At 34.2% G+C, this 12,822-nt stretch overlaps 2 protein-coding genes across 2 annotated transcripts; one reads left to right on the forward strand and one right to left on the reverse strand.

The window, feature by feature from the left end:
• Positions 1-2,610: 2,610 nt before the first annotated feature.
• K441DRAFT_576222 (uncharacterized protein) lies at positions 2,611-2,787 on the reverse strand (the record flags this gene model as incomplete). Its single annotated transcript, XM_067644194.1, has 1 exon — positions 2,611-2,787. A coding segment is annotated over one exon (177 nt), but the record flags the coding sequence as incomplete, so codon positions are not given.
• A 5,545-nt stretch (positions 2,788-8,332) lies between these two features.
• Positions 8,333-8,506, forward strand: K441DRAFT_576215 (uncharacterized protein; the record flags this gene model as incomplete). Its single annotated transcript, XM_067644193.1, has 1 exon — positions 8,333-8,506. A coding segment is annotated over one exon (174 nt), but the record flags the coding sequence as incomplete, so codon positions are not given.
• Positions 8,507-12,822: the final 4,316 nt, after the last annotated feature.

Genomic DNA, 12,822 nt, shown 5'->3' on the forward strand with positions numbered 1-12,822 from the left:
ATTACTATAGGCGCATTATTATTTAAAATTAAAGGCCTAGCCTATTGTGCAGAAGAAAAGGGGCCAGCCTACTAGGCGGAAGAGACGGTAATAATAGTAGTGCCCTTCTTTTAGCTTAGAGGTCTATTTCTTATTAACCAGAATTTAAGGCTATAAATTATCCTAATTGGCGCTGCCAATAGGACTAGTGTTTTTAGTACTGGTTAGTGGTCAACATTTCTTATCATATATTCCATTTATAGCTTAATCTATTTATAACGTATTTCCTGTTATATAAGGGCTGCATAAAAAGGTCCGCAAGAGTATTACTTTTTTAAGGGCGGTAAGCAAGAGCCACTTATTACCACTTATAACGCTATAGATAATAGAGAATATAAGGCTAAAACTATATTTATAACTTGGCCAGCTAATTAAAATTACGTAATATAGTAGAAACTAAGCGGTAGTCTAAATAATATAAAGTCGGGCGTTAATAATTAATTAACTTATATATATAACGTAAAGGTGTATAAACTAGCTGCAGTTAATTTGCCTTATAAATAAAAACGAGCCATAAGAATCCAATCCTTAGAGATATTTTAGTCGGTGGAGGGGCTATATATATTTAGTAACTCTAATCCCCTAGACTACGGCTAATATATAGCTAAAATGCGCATTATAGCGGACGCCTTACCCGTTTTACTATTTGGCTAGTGGCCTAATTATATATATAATATTCTGCGCTAGAAAGCTTTAATAGTAGGGCAAGGTAAATCCGGCCGTAGCTTAGCCTAAGAGGTAGCCGCTTAGCAATTCTTTTATATAACCCTTTCCGTTAGGTACCAACCTCTAAGCAGCTATAAACCTATCAGCTGCAGTAATACCTCCATTTTCCCTTATAAATTTCCTTTAACCCTACTTCGCTAATTATTCGCAGCGCAGCTCCGCAAAGCCGCTCTCTGTTTAAGCCTACAATCCACCTCTTTTTATATTTCTTGCGTTTTGCCTTTTATAGTTATTTAGAAATTCTATTCTTACCATTAAGGTAAATATTAGCTTAGCTATTTTATCCTATACAGCATATACCTAATTACTTATATCTTTTATAATAGTTGTGCTTTAATACGCGTGTGCTTTACGGCCTTTTATTCTAAAATAAGTTCCTAAATTAGCCGCTATTCCTTTTTAGATAACTATCCGTGATTAAGAACGCTTTAAAAAGACAGTATTTACTTAATTTTTTATATCTACAGAACACCTCTCCTTTATAGCCACCAGTCCCGCTAACTTACGCGGTCGCACTTTTAGCTATATAAATTATGTCTACTAAGGCCAGGGATAAGGCGCTTAGTAGGGAATAGGAGGAGATTAGAGGTTATATATTTAAGATAATGGAGGACATAACTATAACATTTAAAGGCAGATTATGTAATATTAAAGACGGTAAAGGGAAGCTAGTTAAAGCATTAGGTATAGAAAATAGATAAATAATAAAAGAGGTTTTTACTAGGTATAAATGTTATATAATAAGGGCACGGATTAAGTTAGAGAAGAGGTAGTAATAAGTAGTAATCCGAAGCGATATATACCATTCATTTATAAATAAAAGTTAATCTCTAGCTTCTTCTGCAGTATTTTTTTTTAAAACTTTAAAGTATTTAAATCCCCCAAACCGAATAAATTAAAGATGTTCTATCTATTTTAGTGGCCAATCCTAAGTACAAAGAGAGCGTCCTTATTATCCTTTTCTGGTATATACATAGATAGGCAATTCGTAACCACTAGTCCTCCTCTCTCCTTTTCCTTTCTCTATAAATTGCTCGTCTTTATCCCGGTATAAAATGGCTTAGAGAGGTTTTTAATTATATAGCGCCTTATAAATAAGAAAGAATAGTACTGGCCCTCCCCTGGTAATACTAAATATCCTATTTAATATTAACCACAGATATAATATCTTATTAAAGGTTATTTTATAGACCTAAAGTCTACTATAATTCTAACCGGGGACGCTTCGATAATGGTTTATCTATAACTTAATAATACGCTAGTATAATGGCGCTTAAAGGACTCTTAGGAGAGGCGTCTATCTTAGATAAGTATTAATACATTAAATTTAGGGAATAAGGTGTCTAACCGTTGGTTTTAAGATTATTAGATAAGATTGTACTTTCCTTTTACGACAAATCTGGCTCTAAAATATATAAGCAACCAATTAACAAGCACTTAAGACTTGTATACTAAGCGTTCGATAAGCGTCCTAAGGGATTAAAGCTTTAGAATGCCTCTCCGATAACTAAGAGTCTTAGGCTAACCCTAGTAATAGTTAATACTAAGCACCGATTATATAACTAATTAATTATTACGTACCTAAGTCTGGGCCTTAGGCTCTAGTCAACTAAGGTTCTCTATTAGGTCTAGCTTATTAATTTACTAACGCTACTATAATTAGTTATACTCTCTCCTTAAATAGGGAATAGAGGTTTATATACCTTTATCTTACTTACATTTTATAGGTTAGAGCTTAATATATACTAATCCGGTCAGTATAATATTATATATAAAAAAAGGGTTCGTACTTTAAGGAAATAAGGCTTATATAAAACTAAGGTAACTATAGCTACTAGTAAAGCCCTATTCTGCGGCTGTTAACTTAAGGAACTTTTTAGCTATAGGCCTTAAGTTTAGACGATACGGTTTATAGTTTTTAAGGCGTATAAGGTACTCCACGACAATATTAAAGCTTATTTTAGCATATTTCGTTAGCGGGATAACTAATACTACAGTAAGAAAGACGTGATCGTTTGTATCCTAAATATCCGTATATACGCGACGGGCTTAGGCCTTCCGCTATTTTGTTACATTTTAGCCACTAGGCTCCTTAATAGGCTCGCTTTAAATAAAGTTAAGATAGGAGTTTTTTAAGAGTGCTTAATCGCTACGCATTATACCATTCGTTTTTAATTACTTAACTTTCTTATTGATCTTAATAAGGAATTTATTGATTTCCGTATTAGAACTTAGTGGGGTTAACTAACCCGCCTTAGAAGTTGTATATTAGTCTATAGTTAGAAACAGATCTAGGATATTATAGCTAGTGACCCTCTTTATATAATAGAGTGAAATTTAATAAAGTAAGACGGGTATGGGTAAAATGTAGTTTTATATAGATTTAGGTTCCAATTTTAGCGCCTATATATTATAACGTGTTATATAGGGATTGGTTTAGCTAATAGGTATATAAGGAAGATTAACCATTAGGGTACGGCTATATATTAGCTAGTAGAACGTCTAGGGACCGTATTGTCTTATTACAGCCTATATTTCATTTTACTCCATTTTATCTCGTTTTAGCTAAGTTTTAGACTTTAATATACCTTTAAGCTTTATTGGTTCTAATGCACATATACTCTCTTTATACTGATCTAAGATATGCCACCTAGATCCTATATACAGTTACTTACAAAATCGGCTTCTGGTTTTTATACTTTAAAAATTATTAGCGTACGGTCCTTACTATAGCTCTTAGTATATATTTTACCCAACGAGCCTATAGGGAGAAGTACACCGAAATATTATTTTTCTATATTTATCTTTATTTCATTTATCGCTAAGATTATATTTAGATGTTCCTTACTAAATAGCCTACCTCTCTAAGCACAAACTCGCTGTTAACTTTAGGTAAGCCGCCTTAACTAGCCTAGGGGTAAAGCTTAAACGTCTAGCACTATTCACATTATATAGCTATCGCTGCCGCTAGACGTTATCGTTAAACGCTCCCTTTAGAACGCCCTTAAGAACTCCCTCTAGAACTCCCTATAGAACTTCCTATAGGCTCCCTTCTTAACACCCTGTCCGGCCCTCTTTAGACACTAACCCTAGACCTCCGTGTTAACGGCCCTAACGCTAATAACCGTTTCTATTCCTTATATAAAGCGTCTAAAACAATCTCCGTGGAATCTCAAAGACCTATATACTAAAGGATAATATTATATAGTATCCGCCTAGCTTAGGAGGAAGGGACGTAGTTAGTATAGGCATTATGGCGCTTGTTGCACGTCTTAATGCTATTATAAAGTTCTCTAAGCCTTTGGAATGGCGCTTGATGGATAGAGAAAAGCTTATTTACTAACGTCTTAGCTACAATTACTACGGGATCCTTCAATACTTTAGGCCATATAGGGCCATGGAAAATGCTATAATCCTATAGTTTACGAGTTATAGATCTATACGCCAATACTTTATAAGGCAGAAGAAACTAGTTCCGCTTTCCCTTAAACTTTAATAGGCTAAATAAATCACTAAAGGGCTTAATGTAAAGCTTAGTGATTTTACTAGGTTAGCTATTAATAACCTTCCACCCCTTATTTATTATAAGACTAGTTATAAGCTTCCTAACTAAGATATTTTAAAGAGAACTAAGCTCTTTACTTTTAGTTTAACTATTTATAAGATAATAACTAGTTCTAAACTATATAATAGGCTCTTAGATAAACAAATTTATGCAGCATTTATTAAGGGACGCTTCCCAGATCTAGAGCCTCTACCTACATTTAGGGACGTTATTATAAATTATTAGAAATAAAGCTACAGAAGTGCGGAAAAAGTCCTTTAAGACGTAAGATCCGAAGGTATAGCTTAATTCTTTAACTTTACTCCTAGCACTGACCACTTTTTAGTTACTAAAAATTCGAATCTATGCTCGACTTTACTGCACTATTTACATTTATTTCCTATTATGCTTACTACTTTATCTCTATTTTTACTTCTACTCTAGGTAAAGAGTTATAAATTACTTAATGTACATTAATAAAGACCACTGACTTACTCCTTAGTGCTTATATTGTTTTCTTAAGGTAGACATTAAGGGCAGTCGCTAGGTTTTTTAGATGATCCTATTACCAATACTTTACTATTAAAACCTTTGGCCGGCGAAGCGTTAGAGCAATAATGCCTATTCTTTTTCACTTTCTCGTACTTATCCTATCTACGGTCGGACATAATATAATAAAAGTTAGCTCCGCATTTACTATAGTAGAATAATTAATTATAGTAGTAACATATTTAGCGGGACGATGGTAATTGAAGTTTTTAGATTAGTATAGTAACTAGTAAATTGCTATTGGAATAAGAACCTTGTGGTTAGTGCTAGATATACCTTATTTATATAAAGTGTTTAACCTAACTTATTGCTGCCTAAGTGATAGTTCTAAGCTAGCAATGTAAATGCAACGTAGATGTAGTATAGGTGTAGTAAGGTTTAAGTATAGGAACCTATGTATAATGGGAAATTCCAGTTAGCTAGAAATCTCCTTTTAGTTTATCCGACTTTACCTATAATCGCACTTTATAGGCGTGTTATACATTAATATTTTATAGTAGCTTAAACTAATATAGGGAAGTCGCTAAGGCTGCATGGGGGCTACGAAGAGGAGTCGCGTAAAATGTGTGCTAAGAGCTGCAGTAAGGACCGTGCCTTCTTTTATATTATATAAGGGAAAACAGGATAGTTATAGAGTGAGATAGAATAGAGTGAGATGGAATGGAGTAAGATATAAAATTAGAATGAAGTAGAATAAAATGTAGTGGAATATAGTGGAATGGTATAAGCTAAGGCGAAGCGAGCACTAATTGGCATCTATTCTTCCTCCACCTCTAGTACTTCTTTATATCCTCTAAAACCGTCCACCTAGCTCCTACGTATTAATCAGAACAATCACATCATTTTTAACTATGCCCTTAGTAATTAGAACTCGTAACGCCTTACCTAACTCGCTAGCATATATTTACTTCGGTTAAAAGAGTAATTAGCTTATTTAGCGTTAACCTTCTTTTATAACATTATAGAATCTAAGCCGCGATTTATGGTGTAAGCCACCTATTAAAGTCCTTCTATATACTACCCTCTATTAATCTAAGACATATAGCTGGCTCCTACGCATTAACTAAGACTAGGACTAAGATCCTAGCATATAGTCCTATACCTAAGCCTATTACTTAGCTTATAGTTTCTATATTAATAGGATACTAGTATAATCTAGCGCTCTAATGCTTATAATTATAATTACGTATCTAAACCGCTAAACGATATCTTAATAAGTAAGCCCCTCCCTATAGCTTTACCGAGTGGAGCTTTTTACTATTAAAATAATGCTATTACGTATCTAGCCTCTACTAGGATAGATAAGGGAAAGGCTATATAGCTAGAGAGGGGTGCAGTAGATATTTGCGGCATAGTAGTAATAGATTGAAAGGTATAATATTAGGTGGATTTTCCTCCAGAGATTAGTACTATTGACCTCCTCTAGCTACTTCTCTAATCTTATACTTCGAATTAGCTCTACCCTTTAGGCAATATATAGACTATATTAAAGACCCTAAACACTCCTTTAGGCAGCCCTACTCTATTACTAGCTTAGCAGCCCCTTATTATTTAGTATACTCTGCAATTTCTAGAGCTGCTAAAGGTAGCTATAGCAATAAATACGTTGTTTACCTCTACCTCTACCCTAGGAGGCCTAGCTGTTAAGCTACTAGCCCCGGGAGACCCTAAAACTAAAGCAATATCGCGAGCCTCTAGGTTGGAGTATAAGACGGTAAACAAAGTATATGTCTTTACAGTCGTGCATATATAGTCCTACTAACACTATTTCTTTACAGTTGGGATAAGAAAGCTTATTAGTATAAGATTGCTAAGCTAGTGGCCCTAATAGGAGAGGTTAATAAACTGGACCAATACGTGTTTGTTAATCGTATTTAAATTAGTGGGTATAATACTCTTTATAAGTGTCTTTAATTACTAAAGATAAATTATAGATAAGAAAACCAAAGACTTTATGTCTTATATTAATATTAAGTTTAAGGGGTTACGAGACGTTCTAAGGAAGGTCCTTAAAGATGTCTGTGGGATCTGCCTAAGAGAGGATAAGCCTTTGGTGCGAAAAATCTCCGCTATTAAAACTTACCGGCTTATACCGCGTATAGGTTAAATAGAATATCCTATATAATTTTATCCCGGAACTAGAATTGTATTAAAGTAGCATAAACATTAACTCTAAGAATAAAGTATATTTAAAACATCTAGACCTCTTAATTAGCTTTATTAAAACTACCTATATATTTATAACTAAACGCCTTTAACCCCTTCTTAAGAATTATAAAATCATATATAATCTACTCTAGGCTCTCTTTAAGCCAAGCTTAGAGGTATATACTACTTATCCTAGTACTAGCGAACCAAGATACGTTATATTTAATTATGGTAAGGAGAAAGTAAGACTAAGTGGAGCTAAGTACTTCTATCTGGACTATCGCTACTTTAATTTTAATGGGAAAGTGTTTAGGAAAGCCGCCCTTAGGCTTACTATTAAGAAGTTTTATAGAATGAAACGGATAGACTTCCTCTAGGCATTTCTTCTGGAGTACTACCGAAAATCGAGCGAGATCAAAGCATGGCTAATTGGGTATAGTTAAACGTTTAATAACTTAAGAGGTGTTTACTACCGCTAGTACTAAGGGACTGCCTTCTATAAGGATAATGACGATAATAAGATTAGAGTCTTTGTTAAGAGCTGAATTATAGTTAATACGGCGTATTTCCGGCAAATTAACCCTAATTACGCTAGACTAAAAATTAACAAGTTACTGGAAATACTAGACTTATTAGCTATCTTTGATTTCGCGGGGGGCTTAATAGAAAGGAAAGACTAAATTAAGAGGATAGATTTAGATCTAACTAAAATAAAGGATTAAGATTTCCTAGTCAGCAGCCTAACTGTACTAGGTTTTAGTCTAGGTGATAAGCTCTAGCGTACGTTATCTTTACTTACATATAAGCGGCATTTGCTAACACATTATAGTTAAGTTTGTAGTTACTAATATTAGCAACATTATATAGAACCCTTCTTCCTTTAATAACCTTAGGATTCCTATTTAGTAGAAGGAAATTATTTAAGCTCTTAGTAATACCTACTTATCTTAGGACTCTTACCCTATCTTAGATAACTTTATATTAGGTAAAGGGCGTAAACTCGTTACCCTTTTACAGTATATTACTATACCCTCTCTTATAAAATTAGTTATACTATTATCTACTAAGATAAGTAAATTAGTGGGCTGCCTGGTGTTGGTAAGACCTTAACAGCAGAGGCGATATTAGAATACCTTAGGAGACTACTTTACATCATATGTCTCCATTCCCTTATAATTGCGGCTCTTTCTAACCGAGTAGATCTTTACTGGAGAATTAGGCACAACCGCGGATACACTTAAAGAGAAGCTTTCTCTTATCTTTAAGATGGTAACTTACTAGAAAGCCACTCTGCTCCTTAACAAGGCGGACGTGTTTGTGGAATAGCGTGCTACCAATAATATTTATCACAATGCCCTTATTTATATATTCTTGCGTAAGCTTAAATATTATAAAGGAATCTTATTTCTTATAACTAACCGGGTAAAGATAATTAATAAAGCTATTACAAGCAGAATATACCTCGCGCTTTGGTACGGTCCATTAGATCGGATCGCTTAAAAGGTAGTTTAGAGGAGTTTCCTTAATAAGGCGAGCACGACGAAAGGAGCCGCAGATTTTATAGAAAAGGTCCTCGATATTTTAGTAGGGAAGGATCTTAATGGCTAAAAGGTAAGAGTCTTTACGTCTATAGTAAAGCCAAGCTAATTGATTTTCCGATTTAGATTAAAAATGCTATTTTTACGGCTTAAGCATTGGCTAGCTATAAAGAGACGTAAGTGTCCTTATTATATCTAGAATTCGCTATTAGTGCGAATGTAGAATTTCAGCGTAATTTTATAGGAGGAGGTAAGTTTAATAATATACAGTCCTATACTTAGCTCTTTTAAATTTAATAGGGTATTGGGGGTCTATAAAATGCATACCTTTTTAGCGTATAGGCAGATATACGTTTGGGATTTAGCTATCTTTTTCTTTTCTTCTTTTTTCCTATTTATACTTGTTAATAGTTAGAGGCAGTACGTTACTTAACTATACTGTTTATTAGCTAGTAATATATATATATATATATCCTAATAACTTTACATTATACAGCTTTAACGTAATATAGATATATAGCCTTAATCCCAAAACGTAAAATCTAATATTACTAAACAGAGTTGGTTATGTAAGTGGGTTTCCATTAAAAATAAGATAGAGAAACTAGAACTTTATTATTTTTCTAGATATACTATCTATACGGAATGGCGTAGAAATTAAGAAAAGAAAAGCTAGTAATTTTAAACGGTTTTAAATAAAGTTCCGTACGGGATAGAAAATATTAAAAGTATTATTTTTATAGCCACTTTTCTCGTATAGGAGGATATTAAAAAAGGTATTTAAAAGCTAGATATAAAAAGAGAATTTTAGTAGAAATCCCGTATAAAACATTATCTTTTATAAATATATTTTTAAAATAGAACACAAATTCCAGTTTCTATAAGATTTTTTTATTAAATTATTCCGTATAGGATATTATAGGAAATAGGATATAAAATCTAGGTAATTAAATTTTAATATAGGATTAAAATATAGTAGATTATTATATTTATTAGCTGTTTATACTATACGGATAAAATTAAAAACAGCGCGGGCGAATTGCTAGTAGATTTAAGAATAGGAGAATAGAAGCCGTAGGGCACTAGTTTCTATACAGGAGAGGAAAATATAGCTAGTGGCTCCCGTAGAGGAGCTAAAGCCGTATAGGAATATAAGCCGCTAGGGATTGGTTCCCATAGGGCGGTAAAATACGTGGGCATTAGCACCTGTAGGGGATTTGTTAGCGTAGGGGATTTGTTAACGCAGGGGATTTGTTACTATAGGGGATTTGTTGCTATAGGGGAGTGGATCCTATAGGGGAGTAGATCCCGTAGGGGAGTAGATCCCATAGGGGAGTGGATTTTGTAGGGGATTTGTTAGAGTAGGGGATTGCATCCTATAGGGGATTATTAGGAGTAGGGGATTGGTTTTTATAGGGCGGCGAAATATATAGGCATTAGCTCCTATAGGGGATTTGTTTAAGTAGGGGACTTATTTAAGTAGGGGATTAGCTAGAGTAAGGGATTAATTCTTCTATAGCCTCTATTTAGGCGGTATAAGGCGGCTTCTAATAGGCTAGGGAGTAGATTGCGTGTTTTATAGAAAAATAAAGACTATATAGGATAGTAGGGTGTAGGGACCTAATAATCTGGCAGAAGATTGGGTTATCTACTTTTCCGGGTTTATTTAGCCTACCCTACGCTATTTTATATGCGTTTTAACCAAGGCTGCTACCTAGCCTTAGCTACCTAAATCTTTAGTTATGCTATGGAAGAGTATAAGATAATGAAAATATTATTCTATCTACTCTGCTAATACCTTTAGATCCTTCCGTACTTACTAGAGTATCTTCTTTATCCTAGAATATAGCTCTAGATTATCCTTCTCCTACCTTCTATTATTTAAAAATATTACTTTCTAGAGCCTATTAACCTAGGGGACTAATAACTAATAGTATAGCGTAAAGTACTCCTCCGCTATTTTAATGAAATCACCTTTATAAGCTACCTCTCCTTTTTTTAACTTAGCTAGCTCTTTAGTATCTATATAATTCCACTTCTTAAACCTTAGGATAGGCTTATACTTCTTATTTAGACCCTTATAATAAATGTATATCTAGAAAAGCACCTAGAAGAACGACTCTAAATTATGCCTAAAGGAGTATTTCTTGCCTAGAAGCACTCCTATAGCTATAAACGCTCTCGTACTAGTCTTACCCCGTGCTCTTAAAGGTCCTTCTTACTTCTCTTTAATCGCGAGATTGAGATCGATTAAGAATAACTTCTAGGAGAGATTGTCGTCTTCTTTGTTTATTAAGAGGTTGCCTATTAAAATGTTACGTTAGAGGATGCTAGCCTATATATATAAAGACTTATATCCTTTAATGCCACCCTTTAGCGCAGTAAGCATTATAGCCAAAAAGCTTGCCTTATAAAGAGCCTTTCTATAGTTATAAGTAATAACGCGTTAATATACCCAATTCTATATAATAGGGCGCTTAATTAAAGAGCTCAAATATAGGCGCTTATTAGGCGGTAACGGGGCGTTAGTATAGCTGGATAACCTTTTTCTGCTAGTGCTTCGGCCTTTTCTTATACTGCCTTGCACTCTAGCTACGCTTAGAGGCACTATTAGGCTTTTAGGCTTATAGTTTATCGCTTTAGTAATATCCAGCCCCTTGCAGATATTAAAGATATTATTATCTTATCCACCTATATAAATAGTCCCATGGTAATAGTACCTGGCTACATTAATTACTCCTTTCTCCGCTACCTTATATAGCAGTTTGCCTTCTTCCTTACGCTTTAGGTACTGCTATAAGTCTTTAATAACAAGAGGTATCTTAGAGGTGTTACCCTCACGGTATACTTTCTAGCAAGTTATCGCCTAACTAGCAATATAAGGTGCCCGCTTTATAAGTTCGTTAAGAATAAGACGCTCGGTCTAATTGTTACGCACAACCTTAATATATCGTTTGCCGTCTAATATTAAAATAGTAGGGTTAAACCCGAGCTACTCTTCATTTATTAAGAGAAACCCTAATATTACTAAGGTAAATTGTAGTCCGTCTTTATTAATATCGAATAGTGATAATACAATACCTCCTACCCGGTTATACTCCTATAGCCATATAATAGATTTATAGAGGGTAAAACCTAGGACAAAGCGACGATTGTCCTAAGCGGCGAAGACTTCCCTTACGTATTTCCCTAAAGCAAACTATACCTATAAGGCTATATTAGTGTTTAGATTACTCTTTAGCTCTCCTAGTATAAGTATATATAACTAATAGCATTAAGAGCTTTCGCTGGCTATTAAATTATTTATAAAACTAATATCTAGCTTTCGCTTCGCTATAGACCCTTATAAGGGCTGCTTAGTATATATAACAAGCTTTCGTTATATCTTTAGGGCGGACCCGTACTCCTCTACAAAGCCTAAAAATAATTTAATTAGGTTATTAAACCACTCTAGGATATTATCTTACTCTACGCTTTTAGGCCAGTTACGCTAGCCGCCCTTATTAGCGTATAGTAGATTATCCCCTTCCTTACATTTCTTAAAAACGGCAGCGTTTGCCTCTTTAAGACCTTCTATTCTCCTAAAGAATGCTTTATATAAGCCAGGAATCCCTATATAAAGAGGGCCTAACTCCTCCTTTAAAACATTATCTACATATTTCCTATATTTGGACAAGTTGGCGAAGCTGCTTATATTATATATATTTAGGGTTTAAACATAAAACGGTAGCAATTAGGGAAAAGGTATAGACTTAGTTATAACGGCATAGACCTTTTCCTAGATAACCTCGTTAGGCTTAATCCGAAGGATCGCGTTTAGAAGAGGTAGAAACCGCTTAATATTAAAGTCGTCGGAACCAACCGCTAAATTAAGTCTTAATAGATTAATAAGAAGGCTTTTATTGCCGCTATTAGATAGTAATAAACGAGAAGTGGGAAGGCTTTGTAGAGCTAGTATTAGATTAAGCAAAATATCCTTTAGTTCTATAAGCGTTAGATAGAAACTTATAATAGGTATATTAGCAATTACCTTCATTACCTATCTAGTGCAATAAGTCTAAAGAGCTAGAGATATCTAGATCCTAATAAACCAAGTTAAATAAATCGCGAAAGTCATTTAGTCCTCCTCTAATAGGTTTTGTTTTAATTATCTTTAATTAGGAGAGATTTGCCATTGCAAGTAAACGCGCTAAAAGCTACGTCGGGAGGGCCAATATAGCAGGCGGGTAGGCAGGCGAAAAAAGTAGATTAAAGATGCTAGTATATAAGGACGGTATA

This window comes from Cenococcum geophilum (genome assembly GCF_001692895.1).
Source record: "Cenococcum geophilum 1.58 unplaced genomic scaffold K441scaffold_41, whole genome shotgun sequence".
Lineage (NCBI taxonomy): Eukaryota > Fungi > Ascomycota > Dothideomycetes > Gloniales > Gloniaceae > Cenococcum > Cenococcum geophilum.